The sequence below is a fragment of the Emys orbicularis genome, chromosome 1, assembly GCF_028017835.1.
Source record: "Emys orbicularis isolate rEmyOrb1 chromosome 1, rEmyOrb1.hap1, whole genome shotgun sequence".
NCBI lineage: Eukaryota > Metazoa > Chordata > Testudines > Emydidae > Emys > Emys orbicularis.
Window position 1 is genome coordinate 230311178 of NC_088683.1, and position 27564 is coordinate 230338741.

Here is a 27564-nt window from a genome sequence, read left to right on the forward strand (position 1 = left end):
ATTCAGCCTCTGCCCCAGTCTATCCCCTCCACTAGCCCTTCTGAACCCCAGTTTATGTGACTGCCCCAGCAGCCCTGTATGCCCTGTTGTCTGTCCCCCCATATCCCATGCCTCCTTACCTGGCCCCACGGGGAGGGCACCGTGAGGAATACAGCCTCTCCTCCTCTCTCACCGCGGCTGGCTGAATCAGCTACCCTCTGTTCTGGCACCACAGCAGCCCTGGTGGTGCACTGCCTCTCAAGCAAAAGGTATTTTCTGCAGAGAAAAAAAATCTGCGGGGGAACTGAATTCTATGCATGTGCAATTGTGCAGAATTCCCCCAGGAGTAAATTTGGGGAACTCTTGCTTATGTTCCAAATTCCAAGCAGCACAGTGATAAAGTGCTTTCTGGTTAGTGTTTTTATTCCCTTCCCCCAGAGTTCAAATTGATGGGACAAGTGTTAGTGCCTGTTTCCTTTTCATGAGTATGGGGGGGGGGGGAAGGGAAGGGCAACCAACAAATTCTTTGTCCTTTGATATTTCACAATGGCACATTTGGTTTCAAAAGGCCTTCTTGTGAAACCACTTCACATTCATTAATGCTTCTTTCCTGTTTGGTGAGTTACACAATTGCAGAGGTTTACAATGCAAACACTCAATATAACTTCATACTACGTGCTAAAGATGTTATAAGTAAGATCAATACATGCAGCATCCTACAAGCATTTCATCAAGTCTAAACACATTCTTATCACACTAAATACATTCTTATCAACTTAACATCTATTTTAACAATGCTAACAAACAGGTAAGCCAGGATGGTTTCCAGCTATGCATTTGTCAGTGTTCATTGAGGCTTAGGGACCTTGGCATGAGCTGGCATCTGGTCTGCCAGCATCACAGGACTCTCTCAGTCTCTCCAGTTGAAGCTGTTCCACTTTGAATAACAACTCAGTCATAAGGCCAGAGTTGAGAATGACTGTATAGATGGTGGTTAGAGCACCCACTCGGGAGGTGGGTGACACAGAGTTCAGTCCCCCTGCTCCAATGACCCCTTCATTATTTATAAAAGGTGACTGTGAAACAGCTTCAGCAGGTAAGATTCAGTAAATCCCACATCAGCACTGCCCATAACTTAATGGTTTGAGCACATGCCTCCATCAAGCAGAAGGGAGAACTGAACCTGGGTCTCCCACCTCTCAGGTGAGTGCTTTAATCAATAGGCTAAAAGTTATAAGGTCACCACTTCCTCTTTTGACCATTTTCTGTGGAATGAGCAGGTGTCTCACTCATTCTCACTAGAAACAATTTAGGTACCTAAACTGCCTGACTCCAGGAGAGGGGTTCCTAGCTCTGGATTGCAAACAGAAATAGGGACACTCCCTGCAGCCTGGATTTAGGCACCAAACTCCTTAGAAGGCTTAGGACACACTGCTCTCTTTAGTATCTCCCACTGGTAAGTGTAGACAGCTTTCTGTCTAGCATGCTCGTGTAACCCACACACCTTCTGTCCCATCCAGTGGCACCGAGACCACTTAGAGAGAGAGAGATAAAATGAGTCTGCTCTACAGCCTTAGCTAACAGTCAGTCGGCTTTTAGCTCATGCAGTAAAGGCTCATGCACTAAACTCCAGAGATCCCGAGTTTGGTCCCACCCACCGATGACCGGGGTCTGTTGGTGTTACAAGTGGGGGCTGGTCCGGGATTTCAACTGGGAAGTCTCTGAAGCTCGGGACGGGCTTCCTCAGCTAGGGGAAGAATATAACCCACACATCTGGGTATGGTGTTCTGTCCCATCTAGTGGCACCGAGACCACTTAGAGAGAGAGAGATAAAATGAGTCTGCTCTACAGCCTTAGCTAACAGTCAGTTGGCTTTTAGCTCATGCAGTAGAGCAGGGGTGGACAACCTGTGGCTCCGGAGCCACATGCGGCTCTTCAGAAGTTAATATGCAGGTATTATGTATAGGCACCGACTCCAGGGCTGGAGCTACAGGCACCAACTTTCCAATGTGCTGGGGGGTGCTCACTGCTCAACCCCTGGCTCTGCCACAGGCCCTGACCCCACTCCACCCCTTCCTACCCCCTCCCCTGAGTCTGCCATGCCCTCGCTCCTCCCTCCTCCCCCTAGAGCCTCTTGCACGCCACGAAACAGCTGACTGGGAGGTGGAGGGAGGGGGAGGCGCTGATTGGCGGGGGTTCCGGTGGGCGGGAGGCACTGGGAGCGGGGGGAAGGGGGGAGCTGATGTGGGGGCTGCTGATGTATTACTGTGGCTCTTTGGTAATGTACATTGGTAAATTCTGGCTCCTTCTCCGGCTCAAATTGGCCATCCCTGCAGTAGAGGCTCATGTACTAAGCTCCAAAAGTCCCTGGTTTGATCCCGCCCGCCAATGACCGGGGTCTGTCAGCGTTACACTCGCTTTTGTGGATTGCATTTTTGGGTGCCTATTTCTCCCCATTCATTGTATGGGGAGTCTAGGTGCCTAACTCAGGCTTTGTGGATCCCAGTGTTGCTCCAATGATTTTCTAGGCACCTAAAAATTAGACATTGTGATGCTGGGCATTGCAATCTTCAAGCTTGTAATCAACTTTTCCATTCAGTTTAGTTCCACACATTCTTCCCTCTCCCTATGTTAGGTTCTAGTCTTACAATTGCCACCTGGGCTATAAAAGGAAAAAGTAGTATATTTGCAATTTTCCTCAAGTACTTTTGATTCAAACATCTTTTGAAATGGCAGGAAACATTTCCAAATACTGTTTTCAGTAACAGTTCTGCTGCTACAAATGTTTTCTCTCCAAAAGCATGTAATTTATTAAAATAAAGTATGTTAATAGTAAAAAGCTATACAAAAACTGACACTTTCCAAAGTGATTGAAGCTACTGGTAAGGGAGTGAGCGATGTGTAGTGGTTAGAGCATAAAATTGGATTCTAATCCCTAGTTCTGCTAATAATTTACTGTTGGCCAAATTATTCACACCTTTGTGTGGCTTTCTCCATTTAATATTGGGGGGAAATAATTATTAAAGCCATTGGAGTGTTGAAATTTAAGTTGTTTCTTAAAGCACTTTGAGTTGCTTGGATAGAAGTTGCTTTAGAAGGGCAGTAGGTACATGTAACATTGACTATAGACTATAGTTTAAGACTAATTCCATCCTCTATTCTATCATCCCCATTTTAGCTTTCTCACATTCCTTCTATACTGAAATTTTCCATGTAGGCTCTCAGCCCAAAGGTGCATAAAAGGGGGGAAGGGGTGAGAAAAATAATTTGAGCTGTTTGAGCTATGTGAGTGTGGAAAAAACACTTCCTCCACATACTCTAATCAGAAATTTTGCACTCTGACATAATTCAAACCTCTGACCAGAGGACCTTGGGATTACTTTGTGAAGCTCATTGACACTCAAAAAAAAAGGGTGACTTTTAAGAAAATCTGTTGAGTAAGTTTAAAATTATGCATGTCTAAATTCAGCAGTTTTGCACATGGACACAATGTATTTCCAGTTTTGTAGACTCACTGTAGCTATTTATTAAAAAACAAAACAAACAAACAAACAAAAAACAGTAACCCATTGATTTCAGTGGAATATATTATCTCCAAGAAAATTCATTTCAAGGAATTTAGTTAATATTTCTGTAGGAAAAAAAACTAGGGATAAAAGATATGGGGACAGTGCATTTTAGGGAGGGATACAAAGGAGAACGGCGTGCTGTGACTCAGGAAGGAGACTGAAATGGAGGCACTTGCACTATAAAATATACAAGATGCATAGCGTGGATGGTATAGAGTTGTAGGGACAACTGTAACTCTTAGAAATTTCTGACTTTATGAGTAGATGATCTCGCAAACTTTAATGTGGCATTAACACTAGTTTGTGCATTTTAATTAAAAGTGCAAGGCATTAGACTCAGCTGCTCACCAAGGAAGTCTTTGTTCTCTACAACTAAACCTTGTACCACGAGGGGGGTCATAACTATATCCCCTCTTCAGTGATTGTGCCCGCCCCCAGGGGAACAATTAGAAACCACCGACTGCCCTTCGCCACCCTGATACAGCCGCTGAAATGCTGTATCATTTCATTCATTCATATCAGAGGAAGCACGTGTCTCACTCCCTGCCCCACGGCCATTAACACTGGTCTCCCTCGGGGCCGGGCCTGGCCGACCCTCCCCATCCGAGCGTGACGTGCTTTAGGGAACACCCCTGGGATGCAAACGTGTTTAGATTACTCTAGGGAACGCTACCGGGTGCGCATGCGCAATGAGCACTTCTAGCTTTCAATCACTTCCGGCTTTGTGGGCGGGTTAGAGGGGTTTATCGCCAAGCTGCTGAATGATTGAGGCCATTTTCCGATCTGTGTCTCCCTCGATGATTGGCTACTGTAAAAAAACGCTATGTGTGTTTGATTTTCTGGTTGGCTGCCGTAATCCCTACTTCACCCCTATTGTGGTTCTGTCATGCTGATTGGCTCCTTTCATTTGCCAGTGTGCCTGGCCTGCTAATTGGCTGCTGCATGGCTACCACACGAGCTGCTTATATGTCCCGCTCGCTGATTGACTGGTCCAACCGTTTGTCCCCTCCCCACAAGCCGGGTGCGCCCAGCCCCTGCGCCGCCTGTGTTCGCCGAGCTAATAAAGTTTTGTTGGAAGAAAAGCGGCGCCTCCTCTCGCTCCTGCCCCGCCCTCTTGGAGCCGCTCGCCGCGCCAGGCCCCTCCCTCCCGGCTCGGGCCCTGGGGCGGTTGTTTCTCGTCCAGCTGCGCGCGCGCCAAGAGCTCGAGCCGGAGCCTCCCGGCGGCTCCTCCGCTCGCCGCTGTTGCCTCCTCCTGCGGGCACGGTAAGCGGCTCTGAGTCCGGCCGGGGCGGGGGGCTGCTCGGGGAGCGTCTCCGGGGTATAGACCCTCCCTTCCCGGCTGATACCGGGCTCCGCGCTGCTCCCTCCGCTGCGCAAACGCGTGTGGCCCCCTGATTTAACGGGACCCCGGGAGGGTGGCACCCGGGACTGCGCTGTGCGCCCCCCCCCTCCGCCGTGCGCGCGACGGTTAAACTGCTGCTCTGACCCCGGGGAACGGACTCTAAGCACGGAGGGGCGGGGGTGGGGGCGTGATGTCGCCTGCCTGCCGCGGGCTCCCCTGTCCGGCCGGGGCGAGGCTGTGGCGGAGGCAGCGCTCTGCCCCCGGGCGGCTCCGTGGCTGGCGCTGCCCGGCCTCGGGTTGGGTTCCCTGCCGTCGCTCGTGAGGAGCCGGTGCATCCCGAGGATCCCGCCTGCTCTCCCGCCCCGCAGTGCTGTCGAGGCGGCCAACTGCCAGAGCCCTTCGTGGGCGGGTGGCAGATCCGGGTCAGGGCTGAGGACCCTTAGCGAAGCAGACCCGCCTGAAAGGTTAATTGGGCTTCGCTGGTGCTCCCGCTTGCTCTTCAAGCTCAATGGACATTTGAGCCAAAAAAAAAAAAAATGCAGGAAAAGGTGCTTAACATAAGTGCTTTCTCAAACTCAATAGTAATATCACTGTGGGGGAGGGACAGCAGCGCTTGGCCAATCTCTTCATCTTTATTCCCGTTTCCCCATCTGTAAAATGGGGGAAAGACTTGCCACCTCCCCGGGAGTTAGGAAACTTAATCAGTGTCTTTAAAGTGCTTTGACATACTCTGGAATAAATTAATATAGGTGAAAAAAGTATTCTTAATGCAATGCCTATAATCCAGTTGGCAGTGAATTTGGTATCAGAAACCATGGGTTTTGACATTAAGGGGCTGAGGGTGCAGTTTCTTAATTTGTCTATAGTAGACCAGCTATGTTGGTGACAATGAGTATCAGCGAAAGGTGCCAGTGTACTAGTGCTGAGCATAGTTTAGCTGAAAGCATAGACTAATGTGTTCAGCATCTGGTGGTGGTAACCTCTGTTTCTGAAATTCCTGAACACTGTTTCTTTGTCTACACGTTAATCTTGTGTAGCCCACTGTTTAACTCATTGTGGACATCTGTTATCAGCGGTGCTTCATTTTTCTAGTGTAGAACGTGCCTTAGTTAAGACAGTGGTTACACCTTTAAAAGTATTTTGTAGATATACTAGCTTTTGGATGGCTGTCATTGACACTTCTCATTTCTTTTCCTACTTTAAAACATTTTTCAACTAATAAAACTAATTTTAAAATGTTTGCATTTGATACAGCTGAAGGACAAATTCATTACAGTTTTATTTGTTAATTCAACAGATGCAGTTTATGTTGCTTTTTAGTCGTCAGGGGAAGCTGAGACTTCAGAAGTGGTATGTCCCGTTGTCTGACAAAGAGAAGAAGAAAATCACAAGGGAACTTGTTCAGACAGTGCTGGCCCGTAAACCGAAAATGTGCAGCTTCCTGGAGTGGAGAGACCTGAAGATTGTCTACAAAAGGTGGTTCTGCCTCACTAAGCTTGTAATTACTAGACATCAAAAAAGATGTAATGAATAGCAAAGAAAATAATGAAAGTGAAATGTTTTCTCCCTTATGATGATGAAAACAGGCTGGTTTTGAGCTTTTTTTTCTTAAATCTTATTTGATAACCTAGTAGGAAGCATCCATGCGTAAAGAGCCACTCATGCATTTAGAAATGTGCTGAAGAACAAAGGTTAGATTTTCTCAAACTTAAGAATGATTCTTTCCGGTTCTGTGTTCAGCTGTCTAAGTAAAAGGATTTATACAAATATGATGGATACCAATCTGATAGCTTTCTTCGATAGGATAACGAGTCTTGTGGATAAGGGAGAAGCTGTGGATGTGGTATACCTAGACTTTAGTAAGGCATTTGATACGGTCTCGCATGATATTCTTATCGATAAACTAGGCAAATACAATTTAGATGGGGCTACTATAAGGTGGGTGCATAACTGGCTGGATAACCGTACTCAGAGAGTTGTTATTAATGGTTCCCAATCCTGCTGGAAAGGCATAACGAGTGGGGTTCCGCAGGGGTCTGTTTTGGGACCGGCTCTGTTCAATATCTTCATTAACGACTTAGATATTGGCATAGAAAGTACGCTTATTAAGATTGCGGATGATACCAAACTGGGAGGGATTGCAACTGCTTTGGAGGACAGGGTCATAATTCAAAATGATCTGGACAAATTGGAGAAATGGTCTGAGTTAAACAGGATGAAGTTTAACAAAGACAAATGCAAAGTGCTCCACTTAGGAAGAAAAAATCAGTTTCACACCTACAGAATGGGAAGAGACTGTCTAGGAAGGAGTACGGCAGAAAGGGATCTAGGGGTTATAGTGGACCACAAGCTAAATATGAGTCAACAGTGTGATGCTGTTGCAAAAAAAGCAAACATGATTCTGGGATGTATTAACAGGTGTGTTGTGAGCAAGACACGAGAAGTCATTCTTCCGCTCTACTCTGCTCCAGTTAGGCCTCAGCTGGAGTATTGTGCCCAGTTTTGGGCACCGCATTTCAAGAAAGATGTGGAGAAATTGGAAAGGGTCCAGAGAAGAGCAACAAGAATGATTAAAGGTCTTGAGAACATGACCTATGAAGGAAGACTGAAAGAATTGGGTTTGTTTAGTTTGGAAAAGAGAAGACTGAGAGGGGACATGATAGCAGTTTTCAGGTATCTAAAAGGGTGTCATAAGGAGGAGGGAGAAAACTTGTTCACCTTAGCCTCGAAGGATAGAACAAGAAGCAATGGGCTTAAACTGCAGCAAGGGAGGTCTAGGTTGGACATTAGGAAAAAGTTCCTAACTGTCAGGGTGGTTAAACACTGGAATAAATTGCCTAGGGAGGTTGTGGAATCTCCATCTCTGGAGATATTTAAGAGTAGGTTAGATAAATGTCTATCAGGGATGGTCTAGACAGTATTTGGTCCTGCCATGCGGGCAGGGGACTGGACTCGATGACCTCTCGAGGTCCCTTCCAGTCCTAGAATCTATGAATCTATGAAAAATAATGTATGATTTAATGGCTATTTAAAATGACTAAATTCTATAAACATGTTTACCTCAAGCAGTGGATAACTATAAATTGGTTACAAATATAATTTGGGCTCAAAGGCACCAGATATATGAATAAGAAAAGATTTTTGCTGGCCGTACAAAAAAGTATTTTTTCACTTTGAGAAATCAAGATCAGTTTTCTATGGGTGAAAGTACTGTCTAATTTTCTTAGTCAGAAATCTCTTTGTACCTGTTTACTTGCAAAATGCTAAGGTTGTGCTGCTGTAATGTTTTGATTCTGCTGACCTTTTGAATGTAATACAAAACAGCTGTGAAATTGCTTTTCTCCACAAATTACTGTAATTGACATTCCAATGAGATGAAGGAAATGCATCCTATTAAAAGCTAATTTTATAAAAGGAGTTTAAAAAAAATGGCAAGTTAATTGACGTTAGGGAAAGTAATTTAATTTTTCCTTTGTTTTATTTCCTTGTTTTTCTTCAAGTTTGGGTAGTCATGGTCATCACACAGCTGAGGGAACACCACTAAGAGGACTGGATTTAAGTAGTGATAAAAACCACTTAGTGTGATAGTGCCTTTGGGCTTGGAGAAAGTGCATGCTTCCAAAGATAACGATGAAACCCAGAAGGAATAGGAGCAAGCTCGGGTGGCCCAAGAGTCCAAGAGCAGCCTTGGAAACAATCCTTCATATTCAGGGAGTTCTGGTAGTCTTTGTCCTGGGCAGCTAGCCAAAAGAGAACCAGACAATCTACAGAAACTGACAAACCTTGGCAGGGGTCACAATCCTTCTTAGCAAGAGGTGCTTCATCTTGGTTGCAAGTTTGAGGATGCTACAGAGAATCCTGAGCCAATCCTCTACCAAGGTCTGCCTAATCTATCCCATAGTTTGGGGACCGTTTGACTCACATTGGGTAAAAACCATGACTTGTTAAAAAACTTAAAACATTTAACATTTTTTAGTTTCGTGTTGCTAGTTCTTCGTGTTTTTCTTATTTCATAATCTAAATTGCTGAAATGCATGCTTTATACTTATTTATTCTAGAACTACCTAATTGTTAGAATTTCAGATATTAGAGCAAGGTAGTAGGTTCACTTAAATCAAAGCGAATTTTAAGCAATCAATTTTAATGTTTTTGCCTTTGTACTCCTAAAGAGAGGTTGTTTAACTGATTGACAATACTTAAAACATGTTAATTTGCAACTAAATACAGCCTTTATACTAAATTTGGTGCTGCTTTTTGCAAACTTAGGAGGAAATGTTATATCTATACACATTTATTTAAGCAGTTATATAGCTTACTTTACATTTATTCAGATGCTTAATTTTTTATTTTGTATTATGTTAGTAAACAATGAATAATGTGTTTCTTATTTGCAAGATTAATTCTTTTACTTGTTTGTTTTGAGCTCTTTGGATAGGAACTCAAATGCAATTAAAATGCAAGCAAAACTTTAAAGATTTTAATTAGTAAACTAAAGCTACCTTAAATATGCTGGATACATAACCAAAAAAAAATTATTCAAAACCTGCTTAAAACTAACTGATTTATTAAACAAAGTGTTACCTGCAGTTAGTGAATTGAACTAGTTGTTTCTGGTCACTGTGTCCTTCAGGATTTTAGAAATAGCAGATCTCAGCCTCTCACATTTAGTTTTTATTCATAGTTTGGAAGAGAAAACAAGCTTTACTGCTTTTCAACGTTCAAATGCTTTTTAACTTTGAATTAACTAATCATTGAATTTAAAATAGTTAACCTGAAATGAAGAAATTATTCTCTCTGCATCTGCAAAAGAGGCTACTGCTGTCAAAGCTGATTTAGTATTTCAACAGATTCTGGTTCCAGATGTGTAGCCAACGATGTCTACCAGTTCAGTGGTTTGACTTTCTTTAAAACTTTGGCAGTAAACATATACTGCTCAAGTCCCAGGGCCTCATTAACATCGTTTTGTTGTGAGAGCAATACAAACTCAGATACAAATTTGGTAAGCTTATAGCTTGTGCCATATATACATCACCTGAAATACTCAGTGTACACAAATCAAGAAAGCTGAAATGCTTCGATCAAGGCTGTAGCCCTTCATCATGGTTTGTATTGGCAAGACATCCTCTGAATTAAGTGTTTTAAGAGGAGAATCTGAAAATATATTTTCACATATGTCAGTGAGAAAAAACACAGAAATAAACTCTTGCACATTCTCATCTCCAGAGGACCCACTCTAGACTTGACAAGAGATTTAGCTTGCCCGTCTCAGGGCTTGTTTTGGATATTTTGAGGTCCAAGCTAGGAGAACCAATATGACTGCCTTCAAGCATTGGGGCCTGACGAGGGCATGTGCCTTTGTTTACTCCTTCAAAAGATTACAGATGTGGCCCTTACAACTGTGGTTGAATCTGGTGTAGGTGCTTGCTGTTCATTGCCTGGATATGGAAGTGTGTTTCTTCAAGAGGTCAGGCTTGCTCCTGTTTTGATTATATGATTATTGCTGAATGTTTTGAAGGACAATGTTCTTTTCCCAGCCAGCATATCATTATAGGTACCTTTGCCTCCAGTTTGTGTTAGGGGGTTGCAACTTAGAAGCTTTTGTACTTAAATATATTTAAATTTCCCCCTCCAAACTGCATGTTGTAGAACTTAAACATGCATTCTAGTTAACATTTGCTTTAACCTAGTTGAAAATACTACGCCAGCAGGATTTCTAACCTTAAATTTGCCTTTAAATGTGGTTATGAAGGACAAACAGTCTTCTAAGAAGAAAGGTCCAGGTGATATAATCTTTTGTATTGTTGAATAATCTTTTGTATTGTTGAAAAGTAATTTGATGTATTAAAACGGACTCTCAAAGGGTTGGGTTTAGTTTTAAAATCTGTATTTAGTTGTGGACACTGTATTATGACCAAGTGTTATGGAGTGGGAGTTCATTTGTTTTTGTTCTTTTGTTTAGTGACACAAAAGCTGTTTTGTCTGAAACAGGTCAAATTGTTTGTTTAATTATATTTAAGGCCTGTCCTTTTAAGAGCTTATTACTCATTTAACTTGAAATGAAGGTCTGCTATTGTCATGAGATTCAAATTATCCTTAAGCATTGGAAGGGAAACAATTTAGCTGAACATAGCAATAATCAGCTGACATTAAAATGAATGTGGAGAAAGTCATGTGCCTTGAGTAACAGAATAGAAGTATTCAGACAGATTTGCTTTGAGTGCTAGTAATTAGAGTAAGCTTCAAACCGTTGTGCTAGAAAAACGCACAGATATTTTTCTCTTTCCAGACTGTTTTAATGTTAATGTTTTATTTATAATTTAGATTTTCAAATCTTATCTATTGGATGCTTGCTGTACTCTTTTAAAAACCAAGCCAGTAGAAAGTGATTTACCCAACAACTGTGTATAAAAGACATAATTTGTTTTGTAATGCATTAAAAAAATCCTCTGAGTTACTGTTTTTATTTCTGTTGAATCAGGTTTGACAAAAAAAGCTTAAAAAAAAAAATTGAAAAGTCCTTTTCAATTTTCTAACAAGCTCAGTTTGATGTGAGAGAAGCCAATGGTTAAAAAGGCCATAGAAACTGAAATATTATTTGATCCATGGAGGTGATCGCTCTCAGTTCTTTTTAAGGAACAGCAGTCATACTATGTGGGCAAGCTTGCAGTGCTGCTGCCTCTAATCTGTTACTTCTGAGGATACACAGATCTTAGGCTTTGTCTTCACTACCCGCCGATCCGGCGGGTAGCAATCGGTTTTTCGGGGATCGACTTACCGCGTCTAGTCAAGACGCGGTAAAATCGATCCCTGATCGCTCTGCCGTCGACTCCGGAAATCCACCTCGGCAGGAGGCGGCAGCGGAGTCGGCGGCAGCGCGGCAGCGGTCGACTTTCCCGCGTCCTCACCGCTAGGTAAGCCGACCTAAAATACGCAACTTCAGCTACGGTATTCACGTAGCTGAAGTTGCGTATCTTAGGTCGGAACCCCGCTGCAGTGTAGACCTAGCCTTAGTTTCCAGGACTGAGAACAATCTGTCACCTTTCAGGAGCACTAATTTAACTGACATGGGGGCTGGTGTTTTTATAATAACATAAAGATAATTTTGTTGTTGCAGATATGCAAGCCTTTATTTCTGCTGTGCTATTGAAGATCAGGACAATGAACTGATAACCCTGGAAATAATTCATCGTTATGTGGAACTACTTGACAAGTATTTTGGCAGTGTAAGTTAGTGACTCTGATTTTGGTTTCAGTTTTTTACAAAATTCCATTATGTATTTTTGTTAATATAGTAAGTGCATCATCTTCTTGCTTAGTGTACAAGATATTTTAAAAGTGATATGTTTTCTGCTGGACATGGATATCTGATATATATATGGCAAATCTTACATCACTTGTTCTGCCAAACCAACCTGGTAACTAACCTATCTTCACAACACCCTTGTCAGGGGAGGAGGTGGTTGTATGTCCTGTTCCTCTCTCCCCCCCAGGCTCCTTCCCAATCTACTTTCCTTCAGCTGCAATTTCAGGAAAAGTTCTGTGCAGCCCCCTGCAGCCCCAGTCTAGAGCATACTCAGTGCAGATTGAATTTCAACATAGCTAACTATAGTTCTAGCAAATCTCTACTAGCAGATGCGAACTGTGGTTTTTCAGATGCTTGTGATTTGGCCCAGTTTGGGTGGATTCTCATGGGGACAGTGAAAGGCGCATCCCTGACACACAGGCCTCCCTCCTGCCAAATTTCAAGTCCCTGCTCCAAAGCATGGGGGTACCAGAGCTTGTCAGAGAAACGATCCCCAGAATTTTTTAACATGGGCAAGATGCATTTCTCACTAGCCTCATTCTCAGAAGTGGCGGAACCACTTTGGCTGAAATTCTCCACAAAAAATTCAGCCTTAAGAAAATGCCTGAAATGGAAATTTTCAGCCCAAACAGTTAATTTGGCAAAGTTATGAGCAAGTGAAAGAAGAATCTAATAATAGGAAGTGTTGGGCAACCTTAATAAGGCATGCTACCCCCCCATCACAACATTTACTGTGCTTTTCAGGTGTGTGAACTTGATATCATCTTCAATTTTGAAAAGGCTTATTTTATTCTGGATGAGTTCCTGTTGGGAGGGGAAGTTCAGGAGACCTCCAAGAAAAACGTTCTCAAAGCCATTGAGCAGGCAGATCTGTTACAGGAGGTAAGCAAATGGTACTTCTCCTGCCTAAGCACCAGCATGCTGTGCTCTGGCTAATGAAGGCTCTCACTTTTCTAATATGGTAGAAAGCGCTTTTTAGCATGCTTAGCATGTAATCTCCTGTTAGTTTTTCTGTTTGTGTAGTATATGTACTACCACAGTATTTATCTTTCAGCTTTTTTATTCTTTTCACCTTGTATTCAGTACACACATATGTAAAGCTTCTTTTTAAAGCTTTAGATTTATTTAGAGATTGTCCCTATGTTGTATGTTTTGCTAGAATTGCAAGCTACCTAATATTTATAGATGTTGCTCTTTTTAATTTATCCATATCTCTTCCTTAGATTTCTTTTTTGCACTTTAATAATCTTGATAATTATCACTAGTTTTTTGTCATACCTGATGCATGTGTGCTTCTTTACTGTTTCACTGCTCAAATCCAGAAGCTAGACTCTCTTCTTTGAGCCTCTTTCAGGTATAGTTAATATTAACTATTCTAAAGGCATTATGTCTTATAGTTTAATTTATTTTAAAATATAAATGCATTATAAAGTTAGAATAATAGTTAGTCAGTAGTCATAGAAATATATAGAATGAAGTAGAAGACATTCAAAACTTCACCCATTATTCAGTTATTGAAATAAAAATATTTCCACTGTTAATTTCTGACTTTGGAGAGCTGTTAAAGTATGAACTCAGATCTTAAACCCAGAGTTCGGAAAGCAATTTTTTTTAATTGTACTGCAAAATCCCTAGTAATAAAGTAAATTTAAAAAAGCCCTCTTGTCTCTACCAGCCCCTTTGTATTTTATTATTTACTAACGATGTTCTCAAGGTTATAACATTGAACTAGCAGTTCAGACCCTGCCAATGACACCTAGTAAGATCTTGGGAAAGTCACTTAACTTCTCTGTGCACCAATTTGTGACAGGGATGTACAATTTGCCCATCTCATGTGCATGTTAAAGTTTAAGGCTTGTAAAATGTTTAGAGGTCACTGGTAAAAGATGCTATATAAATGCAAAATAGTATTTGAGCTTTGTCCTATGAACATTTTAATGGGTTATTATTTTGTCTTGTGAGATCTGTTTCTCTTGATCTGTCATGTGAGCACTCCATATTTCTGAGGTTCTCCTTCTGCCATCCTTGCTATTGCCCCAGGAACATCTTATTGCTAAATTATAGGATTGAAAAATCATCCCATCCTTTATTCTCCACTCTCATAGTTTAGTTGCATTTTGTAATCCTATTACTTGAGGTGAAAGTAAGAGGATGACATACCAGCTAAGACTCATTTATAGATAGAGGTGCTAATAAACTGTGTGATGTATCCTTTTTTGGTTTGGGAAGCTTAATTATTCCTATTTTCAAAGGATGCTCTGAAACCTTCCTCTCATCACTCCTTTATTGTGGTAAGAGGGGAATTTCCTAATGAGGTGGATATTACAGGCCTACTGAAATTTTAGCTGTTTGGTACTCTACTAATGCTATATATTGTTATGGCATACAGAAAATGTTCCATGGGGTTTTTCATCTAAAGCTTTTTCTTTCCTAGAATCAAAGAATTGCCGAAGTTACAAATGGGAAGTGCCCTAGTAAATAATCGGTCTCCCTGCAAATGCATGATTGTTCCCTACAATGTCAGCATTTTGCAGCATTTTGTCCAGTCTAGTTTTAAAAATTACAAGCAATGAAACTTCCTTTGGGAGGCTGTTTTATTGTATCCTACAGTCAGAAATAATTCCTGATATTCTGCCTAAAATTTACCTTTAATTTCATTCTACTACCCCTAGATTATTTTGACACTAAAAATAAATAATACAAAATAAAAAAATTGCCTCCCTTTTTAATTTTTTTACAATGGGAAATTTTCTCCTTCCCTCCATTTTCTTTTTAAATGTGGACATTGCTTCTTTGAAACAGTGTTTTATTTATTTATTTATTTCCCCCCCCCCAAGCCTTCTGATTTCTTTTATGATCTCTGGGTTAACTATTTTTCCTGATTGTAACCAATAAGTAACAAAAATCTGTATCCTTGTTGCTTTTGAAGTTTATTTTACATTGTGGTGGAAATGTAATTGAGATTTTTGTCACCGTTTGATAGATTAATGATGTCAATTAAATATAAAATGGCACTCTTTATATGGCTGCTTTTTTACTTCAGTGGGAGTTCAGTTTAAGGACTTCAGGATTTTAAAGAGGTTTAACACAAAATTATATATTTTAGTGTAGGATCTTTCCTTTCATGCTAGTTGATGCAAAGTGAATCCAGAGTCTGACAATGAAGAATACTGAAATGTTGAATTCATATGTCACCATTGGAGGATCTTTTTATTTCAGTGAATTTCTGTTTCTCTGAATAGTTCAGAAAAAGTCCACAAGAATAGAATACATTCTTCAGTTCTACCAATCCCAAGTTTTTTCAAACATCAGTATGCTTTTTTTCTCACCAGATCCACTCTTCATATGCACAATATATCTCAAAGCTAAAGATTTTCTTTGAGCCCTAAATGGATTGTTACTTGACAGTCATTTAAAAAAAAAATTAAGTACTGTATTTTTAATACATTAAATGTAATGTATGTATCATTAACTGGTTAGTGTTTCTAACACATTTTGATGATGATTAGCTGTTCAGAAATGTTTATCACACAAAGGAACATCATTTTACAGATCTTAAGTGGGAGGAAGCAATGGCTGTTGTGAGTAATATTAAAAGGAAAACATGCACAGGCAAGAGTTGTTTGAAGAGTGAATTGGCCTCTTATAGGCTTGTCCGTTTGTATTCCCCTGGCAGTTTTCCAGGAGATGCTTTATACTGTAGAGCACCTTTTTAGAGTATCATGTACTTAACCTTTCTATGCTGTTATAATCACTTACAAACACTCAGGGCTTCTCTACACTTAAAATGCTGCAGCTGTGCCTCTGTAGTGCTTCAGTGAAGACAGGAGGGCTTCTCTCATCAGCGTAGGTACTCCACCTCCCTGAGAGGCAGTAGCAAAGTTGATGGGAGAATTCTCCCATCGACCTATTGCTGTGTACACCAGGGGATAGGTCGGTTTAAGTGCATTGCTCAGGGGTGTGGATTTTTCACACCCAAGAGCAACGTAGTTATACTAATGTAATTTCCTAGTATAGAGCAGTCCTCAGTTCAGTTAGCGCTCCTTTCACTAATGTACTGATTTTGGAGACTTACATGCTGTGGTTTCATGTGTACTTGATGCTCATTTTTCTTTAGTGTTCTTCTTAGCTCCCTTCACACTGACAACACATTGAGTGTTTTTGTATCTGGTGCTGGCCACTAAAGTTATCAGTGATACACAGCTCACCCTCATCTTTAAAAGAGGTGCAACCCTGACGGTAGTTTGACATTCTGTGTGTGGAGGTGCAGAGGGGCACATGCGTTTCCATTTGAGAAGAATACATTTTTTGTCATATTATGGAACTGCGAAATAAAATTTTTCAGGTCTTGATGTGCTCAATTAACCATGTTGCATTGTAATTATATTTACAAGAGCCAGTTTTCCATGCCACTTCCCTCTATTCTTTTCTCGGGTTGGCATTGAAATTAGTACGGTATTCCAGAAAATCTGTAGCAATTTCTAATCTCTGTATGCACTTTTTTCTTCTGTGTGGATATTGCTTTTTTCATTTTATATTTTATCTTTGTTGTTTCCTGATGTAAGCATCAATTCAGCAAAGCATTTAAGCACAATCTTAAGTAAATCCTGGTTTAGTAGAGCACTTAAGTATTGTGGTTCACTTTAAGTTAAGGAAGTGTTTAAATGCTTTGCTGAATCAGGGCCTTATTTGATAATCCACTGCCTGTTTTATTGCAGTTACCAGTCTATTTTGTAACTCAAAACAGTTACTGAGGCATACTTTTGTTAAAAGATGACATTTTGCTTTTGAGGTCATAGCTCAACTCTTTGCCTGTGGTGACTTTTTTCTTCCATAAGCATAAAATGCTATGGCGTTTGTGCTCATTTATGTATCTCATATTGAACAGCTGAAAAGTAATTTTACTTATGCATCATATTTTTGTGGATGAGTAAAGGTCATGTGGCCAATTCCATGATTGTTTACAATTCCAGCTAAAACTGCTAATTGTTTTTAATAATACTTGACATCGTAACAAATAAATAACACAAACAATATAGTTTGCATTGTTGTTGTAGCATGGTGATACCAGGATTTGAGAGACAAGGTCGGTAAGTTTACATCTTTTATTGGACCAACTTCCGTTGGTGGAAGAGACAAGCTTTAGAGCTCCACAGACCTCTCTTTCAGGTTTGAAAAAGGTTAATTGCCTATTCCGTTTTAAGAAGTTTCTTGCAACGTGTGTTAATCTCTTATTCTTAACAATCTGTCCCACCTTGTATTTAGCTGTGATACTCTGGCTACCTTTTTCAGACTTGAAGATGAGCTCTGTGAAGCTCGAAAGCTTGTCTCCCACCAACAGAAGTTGGTCCAATAAAAGATATTGCCTCACCCACCTTGTATCTCTGAGTATAGTACAGAACAATAATAAAGTATCAGTTTTTCACTTAGGACTATAGGAATTGCCATTCAGTAATTCAATGATGGCCATTAGTATGAGATACTGTCTCCGACTAATACTGTGCAAACCTACATAATAGTCCCAATACAAGTATAGTTACAGATACTATTATATACATTTAATAATACATAAAGAATTAATCTAATTAAACAAAACAGTTACCATCAGTGTTTACTAAAGAAAGAACATAACTGTTAAAGGCTTGCCAGCTGGTGAGATTTTTTTCTGTTGATTCTTTTTTCTAGTAACCACATTTCAAAATAGTTTTGTAATCTTTTTTTTTTTTTTGTAGGTGAATTTTTCTTTCACTAGAATTTCCCAAATCTTGTTCAACCCACGTATTATCACTGGAGGTTATTTATTCCTCCAGGGGTCTTCAGCAGAACAGATGGATATTTCACTGTAAATATTGATATTTATGTTCAGTGGAAATTCCAACAGTCTGGACAAAAGGTCTGTTGGTAAATCACAATTGGTTACTTTTTGTTTCCATATTTTTATTCATATAATTGTCTAATCCTTTACTAAATATTACTAAAGTATGTGCTTCATTAAAATCAACAATTAGTTGTATTTTTCATCTTTTTAAAATATCTTGCATCCTAATTTCAGTTAGTGATCTCTTGTCCCTGTATATGAGGAAGAATAAGTGTATTTTCAATGTTATTCATCTGTCTACTTTTTTGAAGGTAAATACTTTTTTTTTTTTTGGGGTATTAAAAACCTGCATCCCCACTGAGATAAGCAATTTGTGTATGGAAGTGGAGGCTATTTTGGAACTGCCATGAGAATTTCCTATCAGAGGAAGAACTTCTCCACTGGAAACTGTCAGTTTGAAAGAGCAGCTATATGTAGACTGTAGGATTGTGTATGGTTCTAAAGGCTGTAATATGCCTTTAGTAGTATATAACCATTGTGCATATAAAAAATGCTAGCAATAGCAATTTTTAAAAATAAAAATCCCCAAACATTTTAACCTGTATAAGGGATCTCCACAAGTGGGTGAGAACATAATTTTTCACCATCTCTATTAGAAGACCACCTCTGTAAGCAGCTGCTTTTGTTTGTCCCCCTTGATTGCTTAAGATAGTTTTACTGTGTCCTAGTAAACAGAGGCTGAAAAACTCAGCCACTGGTGAGTGGAGCACTTTCAGTGTGAATGTGGTGACTTCACATTCAGTTTCTGCAGAATCTGATCTTTCATTTAAAAATGTTTCTAGTCCTTATAGTTATGAACATAATCCTAAAGTATAAACCAATGAAATACTGTCGTCCTAACTGTTGTCAGATTTGGTGTTTCTGCTATTGCTCATATTCCACAAAAGCAAAAGAATTAATGAGAATAGCATTCTTGACTAATTAATGCAAGCCTGCATATCATGACAGTATTATTGGGAAATGTGTTCTTCATACATAACTCCCACTGACATCAGTGGGAGTTGTGTATGGGATACATCTCACCATCATACCTTTAGACCTCAATCCTTTAGAAACTTTATATATATGCTTAATTTCATGCAAGGATTTCTTTTTCACTGAACATTTTATTTGTATTTTATAAATTGTATATACTCAATCATAAGCTTGTTCGTTTGTAAGCCGACCGCCCCCCAAGATGGATAAGTAAAAATGGAACAAACTTTGGCTCCCAGGCCATCAGGATGAGCCGCTGGTGGGCCGAGATGGTTTGTTTACCTTGAGCGTCCGCAGGCACAGAGGTAAACCTAAGTAAACAAAGTGTCCCGGTGCGCCAGCTGCTTACCCTGACGGGCCGAGGACAGCAACTGGTGAGGAAATTTTTTTTTGGGGGGGGGGGAGAAGCTGGGGGTCAGGGGAGTAACCCCTGTGACCACCCCCACATGACCCCACCCCTAGCCCGCGACCCCCACACTCTCCTCATCCCATCCCTTCCCACCTTATCTGGGGAGGGCTGGGGAGGATGTCTCTGACCTGGCTGGAGTTGCTCCGGCAGGCTGGGCAGCACAGCCGCAGCCTGCTCTGCTGGGCCAGACCTGGCGGCATGGCCGCAGCATGTCCCAGCGAGCTGGGCTGGGTGGCATGGCCGCAGCGTGCTCCGGCGGGCTGGGCCGGGCGGCGCGGCCGCAGCCTGCTCGGGGGGGGGGCGGGGCCAAGTGGCACGGCTGCAGTCTGCCAGCCCCGGAGCTGCAGCTGCTTCGGAGGCTGTGGGGAGAGCAGCGTGGCCAGAAGCAGAGAGACTCTGGCCCCGCCTCTTCCCTTCTGGCTCTGCTGGCTGTGCTGCCTCTCCTTGCTCCCTCTGTTGGGCGGAGGGGCTGTGTCCCACCTCTCCCTCTCTCTACCCGTTCATAAACCAACCCCCTTCTCTGGTGCTTCCTTTTTTTACTAAAAAAAAATCGGCTTATGAACGAGTATATCCAGTAAGCTGTATTGTAGGAACACTGGTGGAAAAGCAATACTGTGTGTGTCAGTGGGAGGCATTCAGTTAATGAAGTGTCTGAAGATTGGGCAACAATGGAAATCTATATATTGGTTGGGAGACCTTAAAGTCCCAGGGAGATGTAGGAAGTGGTGGTGTTGATTAAGTAGACAGCAGTCTTCCCCTAAACCTAATACTGAACCATTGTTCCAACATGTCAGGAGGGTGAAGAATGCAGCTTTAACCCAAATTAAGTCAATTATTTAAATGTTTGTTTTCAAGCTTATAACTTGAATAGACATAAATTATTATATTCTTTCCTGCCCGATTAATTACTTATGATGGAAGTAAATGTTTATATTTTTAAATCTGTCCCCTATGGGCCAAGAAGAGATTGCTAAAACATGGATATCACTTTTATGAACAATTCATGTTTAGTCAAATTTTGTGTCATGTGGGTTGAACTAATTGTCATTCAGTTATACTGTGTGCTGTCATTGGGTTGTACCAAATTTATAAATAAAACACTTCTAAGATAATTTCTTCGGTAACATGGCATATATGGGATACATGGTAGTGTGGTATCGAGGTTTGATCAGCACTTATTTGCAATGACTTGCAGAAATATGGCCATCCCAAAATTATGTTAATGAAACTTCTAAACCATGCCACGTTATCATGTATTCTTCATATGTGTCTGTTTTATAATTAGTTAACTCTTCATAGCATTATATCTGAGCATAAAGTATGATTTATAATCTTTATATCCTGTTTTTATATTATTTGTTTTACGATTGGCTGGATGTTTGACTACTCTGTTTATAGTTGGATTTGCGTAAAACTTTAAAAAAAGTATATAAATTCACTATTATACTTTTCATTAACTGTTTTTGAGGCTACTGTTAAAATGTCCTAAACATATAGAAGTAGAGCTGGCTTTGTGATAAATAAATTACAAAAGTATGCATATGCGCAAACTGCAGGAATATTGGAACATCACCCTATTGGTTAGTATTACTTAAAACAATAGAGATCAAGTTCTCAGTTTGTTAGAATAGTGGCAGGCTAAGCTGGTATTGCTAGTTTAGTGTGGAATCTATATTATAAAAGTTATTTAAAAGTAAAATCAGCCTTTTAATGCCATTAACCATGCTTTCTTCATGAACAACCAACAAACTCTTTCTCTTGTGTCTTTGGAGGAATGGGAACCACGGTAGATGAAAAGCTGCTGTGCGAATTTCTCTAAATAGAAAATAAGTTTTTTAGTTAGGAAACATGATTGCAGAGAATTTTCACTTAATGTGTGCTGCTTCAGGTTTTCAGGCAGTTCCCTAGATCCCTAAAATCTCCTCATTTCACCAATTCTGCCTCCCAAAAAATTTGTTCAGCTGTGTAACAATACTCCTCCCCCTCTTTTTTTTTTTTCTTCAATTTTGTTCACATGGAATTGGATAGGGGAATACAAAATGTAAATGTCTTTTTATGAAGGACATTATAAAAAGGAGCTGTGTCCTCAAAAGCTTCATATATTACAAAATAAATCCTTAATGTCACATATGCCAGCTGGAAAATTTCTTCCTCACTAGTGCTAGATTTAGTGTTCTAGAGCAGCTAGCTGTGTTCAAAGTACTACAAGAAATCCCAATGATAATGCTTCCTATTTAGAGGCTCTCAGACTCATTAATACTAATTGGGAGTCCTTACCATCTGATAGCTGTTCAGTAGCCTCTGTAATATGAGGTCTAGTGAACAGCATCCACATTACAAAACTATTATCATGTAATTATTATCAACAATCTCTGCAGACATGCCAAGGAATCAGTATATCTGCAATCTAAACTACCAGTTCATCCCTAGATATGCTCTATTCCAGAACAGGCTTGAGGCATGCTGTGACAAGGCAATGTGAAGAAGCTTGCATTGCCATTGCATGTATCATACTTATTTTGAGGATTTTAGCTACTAGGGTTATCCGTCAATATGCACAGTAAGTTCACTGAACAACTGGAGAATACTCTCTGCTTTACAATAAAGCTGCTACTACATCTTGTCTCTCAAATCCTGTGCTTCCTGTTCAGAGACTTTCTTATAATCTACATTTCAGTATATTTTATACTTTCCTTGAATCAACACCATGCTGAAGAGAGTAATATATAATGTTCCATATGTACAGAGGCTTTTCAGTTGCATGGAACAGCTTGCCATGTAGTGTTCTCACCCTCTCTTTGTTCACATTACTGCTAAAGATGTGTTTCATGAGGCTTCAAAGCACTAGGGGCAAAAAAGAATTAAGTTAACACTGCATCTGCCCTCCCATTGTGTTCTGTTCTGTGTGTCTTATACTGCAAGTTCCTTGTGTTAGGTACTATCTTTCTCTGTCTTGTACAGTACCAAGCACATTGTTGGTGCCCTTTTAGCAATAGCTTCTATGTCATGTCTATCTCTACACAAAAGAAGAAATTTTGACCAAGAAGATATAAATTCTAATGCTGAATTTTAAGGTTCGTAACAAATAATTGCAGAGATTTTTTTTAGATGTTATGCCAGAGAATCTGTATGATTGAATATAGAAAGAATGTTTTTTAAAATCAGTAATCTAAATAAATTTGATAATCCATTGACATTTGTACTTAATCCATCTACTGTTTTTAACATTTTGCATATAGTAATGCGACCTGAAAATAATTGCTATGAATTATTACCATACAGAATTCAATTGTTGATGATGGTAACCAGAGGAGAAGTGATATAAAAATGTGGTTGAGTGAATTCTGTATTAAAATACTTGCACTAAATTGCAACAGAGAGAGTATGGTAGCTAATAAGTGAACCTATGATGTAACTTTTGCTTTATACAGGCATAAAACACCAATTTTGCTCTAATTACAGAGCAGTATTAATGGTTAAAAAATCAGTTTTCTGTGTGAAATACAACCACAGGGATTAAATATATACACAAAATTGCTATAGCTTCCTACTGATATTTTATAAATCTTACGGTTATAAGTAGTGAACAATTGATATTACAGTTCTTTCTTGTAAGAAAAAGCTCAGTTGGGTTCCTGGGTGGTGGTTAATTTTAAATGTGGGTTTCTAAACAACTTTCAGTAAGCTCCCTTTTTTTTTTTTTTTTTTTTTTAAGATTTAAAACTCCTCTATACTTAAACTTCATGCTTCTGTTAAAAAAATTATCAAAATCAAACCACAGTGAGCTTTTTCTTACAATGCAACTTATTGGGATCCTCAAACAGATGTTCTTCATCTTTGCTAGTTGCGTTTTTCGTAGCAGTGAACTTTAGTTAATCTAATGAAATTATTTGTTTTCTTGAAAATCAATAGCAGCTGAAGTACACTAGTGTTATAAGTAACTGATTCTATTTTTTGTGTGAAGTTCAGAATATTTTTCTTAGTGTATCTAGACAAACCCACCTACAAATAATTTGTTAAAGTGTAGTAACTATGAAATTTTCACTGCTGCTTGATTTTGTGTTTGTAGAGCCAGAATGAAGACTGGGGAGGTTTGTCTGAGGATATCTTATGATTTAAGAGCAGTCTAAGGCTTTAGCCCTTTTGACCCCCCTCTAAATTGGTAACTACCAGATTTACCATTTTGGTGGCATGGATTAAATGGGTGCTATGCAGAGACTGTTGCACGTGTAATGAAGTCCTTGCCTGATGAGTAAAGGATATACACAGAAATTATGGGTGATGGGCTTAATCTTCTGCAACATTTGCATGATGGTATTTGGAGAGTGCTTTGGGTGTTCTGTTTTATTTTCATTTTTATACTAACAGCATCAGTTTGAAGTGTGATTTTTTTTTTCCTGAGCTTTGTTTTGGTGTTGGTAATTAAGTGGGTTAATGGAGTTTAGAGAAGTGGTATACCAAAACTAATTACTAAACAGATGTTTGGCTTTGTTTACTTGTAAGCAACCCGCTTAAACATGTGTTTACTGGAAAATGCGCTGTTACCTCTGGTAGGCAAATGACATGGGCCCCTGTATAGAATGGTGCTGCTGCAATTGACTGTATATCTAATACTGGGTGATGCTGCATGAGAGAACAAACTTATTTGCATATATAGTGCATTGCAACATATTTTTGTGCAGGCCCCTAAGAGAGGAATACATTGTGGCAGTGTTACAAAGAAAAGGTAAGACTGTCTTCAAAAAGCGCACACACGAAAAATGGGTCACTTTGAAAACCTATTAGTCAAGGTCTTAGTGTTTAAATCAGTTACATTACATAAATGTAGTTAAATATATCAACTTTTATTGTGTACAAATGCCACAGGGAATATTTTATTTCAGGTGTAGTTTGAGATGTATAAAGATTAAGACTTAATTCATTAGACCAGTTGAATGTAAATGTACACAAATTTTGCAAGTAATGAAAGGAAATTTCATCTTTAAGAAAATACATTTTGCAAAGAATGAGTTCAGATGCTCAGCTTGCCTTTTGTGATGAGTCATAATTCTGGTTTATGTATATGATACATAATTATTTTAATAGTTAAATTTTCTTTATATGATGTCTTTTTTTTGCCTTTTAAATAAAATTTTGCTTGCTGTTCATTTGATGACTCCTGTGATGGCATCCAAGAGTGCTGGTAAAGTTTTGACATCAAATGGGCTGGATTGCACTACAATATTTTATCCTACATGAATGCCAGCAATTATGATTTATATGATGCTGAATGCAGTTTAATGGTCAGGGTAGACAAGGACAAAACGTTTTTTCATGTCAGCTGACTACAATGCTGTTAGTTTGTTCTGGTCTACAATGACCACTAAATTGCATTCAAAATCATGTCAGTTAAACACAATTGTTGGCATCTGTGTTTAAACTGTAAAAATCTTGTGGACCTCATAGATTCAATTATTACTTATTTAGATTTAACATTATTAATGACTTTCACTTGAAATTTATTTGGAGGAAGGGAGTCTTTTTACTTTTTTGAAAGTGTGAGTGAGTTCAGTGTTGTAAAGTGTGTGGGAAGAGGGAAGGGTACTTGATAAATTGTGTAGGATGAAGACTTAGGGCACATAAAAACAAAAACTTGGATTAATTCAATAAAATAATTATGATAGGCTGGTTTAAGGGAAATAGAGAATAAACCATAACAATGCATTTGTTTGCTGGGAATATTTTTGAAACTTAGTTGGGTGGAGCTCCATGTGAAAGCCGTACAGCACTTTTTTCATGCAGTTAATTAATTGCCATATGGGATGGAGCTCTTATTAGAATTATTGGCACTTACTATATCTTATTAAAACAACCTCCAGTGTGGCCTTTATATAGTCCTACACATCATAGGAGCGTAGTTATTTATAATGATATAGAAGTTGCATACTAAATTTATATTTGAAGGACATTCATCTGGGACACAGGTACTCAAATTAGGGGTTGTGCGATCACCCTGCCTTTCCCATATTATATTGCTCAATAATAAATGGGTCTTGACTAGATCCTGGGTACCTGGGATGGATGGGAATTCTTAGAGGTAGTTTGGGGCTACAGTGTGGCAGATGCTGAGTATTACTAACCTAGACATTTTGCACGTCCTAAAATACTGATGTGTGACGAGAGTCACTTTTTTGTTTGAAATTAAACTATAAGAAGTGAGTCTTGTAATACATTCATTGAGCACAACCAACAACCTTTGTAAGTATTGCTAGGAGAACTTGGTCCGCCAAACATGAGTATCAGGTTTCTTTTTCTTTTTGTACTTTGTTGTACTTTCCCATCTCTCCACTATAACAGAAGTCCTATATAAGGATGTGACCCTTATGGCTTTGCTAGTGTTAATTCTGTGATTGTAAAACTTTGGTGATCCCTGATTTATGTTTTTCTCAAGTGGAGACTTACAAAAATGTTCTGTTCCGATCTATGTTGGGCAGTTAGACTGTGGGCTTTTGAGGAACCTATATAATTTGTTGTCCTGTTTGGCTACTTTATGCAATGTTTCTAGGGTCTGATGCATATTCGTACATGTAGTAACTGGGGCACTGCATAATCTGAGTGTCATTAAGTGGAATGTAATCTATGTTCTTGAGGGGTATGTGTGAGAGAGCATATTCTATAGTATAGATGCAGAATTTCTCCTTTTGTTGTTTTTACTCAGTGTATTACAGTAGTATGCATATGCCCCATCAGGGCCCCATTGTGCTAGGTCTCTGCAATCACATGTTAAGAGACAGTCTCTGCCATGAAGAACTTAGTCAAATTTAAGACGAGGCTACAGTTGTAAAGAATAGTCAGAAAACATAAGGGAAATAGTGATAGGAAAAACAACGAGGAGTCCTTGTATCACCCTTAGAGACTAACAAATTTATTTGGGCATAAGCTTTCGTGGGCTAAAACCCACTTCATCAGATGCATGGAGTGAAAAATACAGTAAGCAGAATATATAGTATAGCACATGAAAAGATGGGAGTTGCCTTACCAAGTGGGGGGGTCAATGCTAATGAGCCAATTCAGTTAAGGTGGAAGTGGCCTATTCTCAACAGTTGACAAGAAGGGATGAATACCAAGGGAGGGGAAATTACTTTTGTAGTGCTAACGAGGCCAATGCAATCAAGGTGGCGCATTTCCAATAGTTGAGAAGAAGGGGTGAGTATCAGCAGAGGGAAAATTACTTTTTGTAGTGACCCATCCAGGTGATGTGCACTAGATGATTTTGAGTTTATATGTATGCAGTAAATATGCATACAGCTCCCGTTAGATGCATACAGCTCCCGTTAGATGCAGTAGAAGTTGTGCTTGCATATCTGAGGGTAGCATTTGCAAATGTTAGAGTAATGGTCATGACTTAAAAAGAACAGGAGTACTTGTGGCACCTTAGAGACTAACAAATGTATTTAAGCATAAGCTTTCGTGGGCCAAAGCCCACTTCATCGGATGCATAGACTGGAACATACAGCAAGAAGATACTTATACATACAGAGAACATGAAAGGGTGGAAGTAGCCATACCAACTGTAAGAGACCAATCAATGGAGATGAGCTATTATCAGCAGGAGAAAAAAAAGTTGTGAATTGATAATCAAGGTGGCCCATAGAAGGTGTGAGGATACTTAACATGGGGAAATAGATTCAGTTAGTGTAATGACCCAACCATTCCCAGTCTCTGTTCAAACCTAAGTTAATGGTATCTAATTTGCATATTAATTCAAGTTCAGGAGTCTCTCTTTGGAGTCTGTTTTTGAAGCTTTTCTGTTGCAAAATTACCACCTTCAAGTCTCTCACTGAGTGGTTAGAGAGGTTGAAGTGTTCTCCCACTGGTTTTTGAATGTTATGATTCCTGATGTCAGATTTGTGTCCATTTATTCTTTTGCGTAGAGACTGTCTGGTTTGGCCAATGTATATGGCAGAGGGGCATTGCTGGCACATGATGGCATATATCACGTTGGTAGATGTGCAGGTGGACGAGCCCCTAATGGCGTGGCTGATGTGATTAGGTCCTATGATAGTGTCAGTTTCCACTCTGAGTGTGATTTTTACCCTACGTGCATTGCTTAGTAATATATCTCATAAC

The 27564-nt window shown here is 39.7% G+C and overlaps 1 protein-coding gene across 3 annotated transcripts in view; it reads left to right on the top strand.

Moving 5' to 3' along the window:
- The first annotated feature begins 4739 nt into the window (after positions 1–4739).
- AP1S2 (adaptor related protein complex 1 subunit sigma 2) overlaps positions 4740–27564 on the top strand; it is a 53321-nt gene continuing 30496 nt past the window's right edge. For all 3 annotated transcript variants that reach the window (XM_065402361.1, XM_065402370.1, XM_065402377.1), the window contains exons 1-4: positions 4740–4811; positions 6188–6366; positions 12005–12113; positions 12938–13075. In XM_065402361.1, coding sequence (XP_065258433.1) covers positions 6188–6366; positions 12005–12113; positions 12938–13075 — 426 coding nt within the window. In that variant the 5' untranslated portion in view covers positions 4740–4811. The remainder of the gene's footprint in view (positions 4812–6187; positions 6367–12004; positions 12114–12937; positions 13076–27564) is intronic.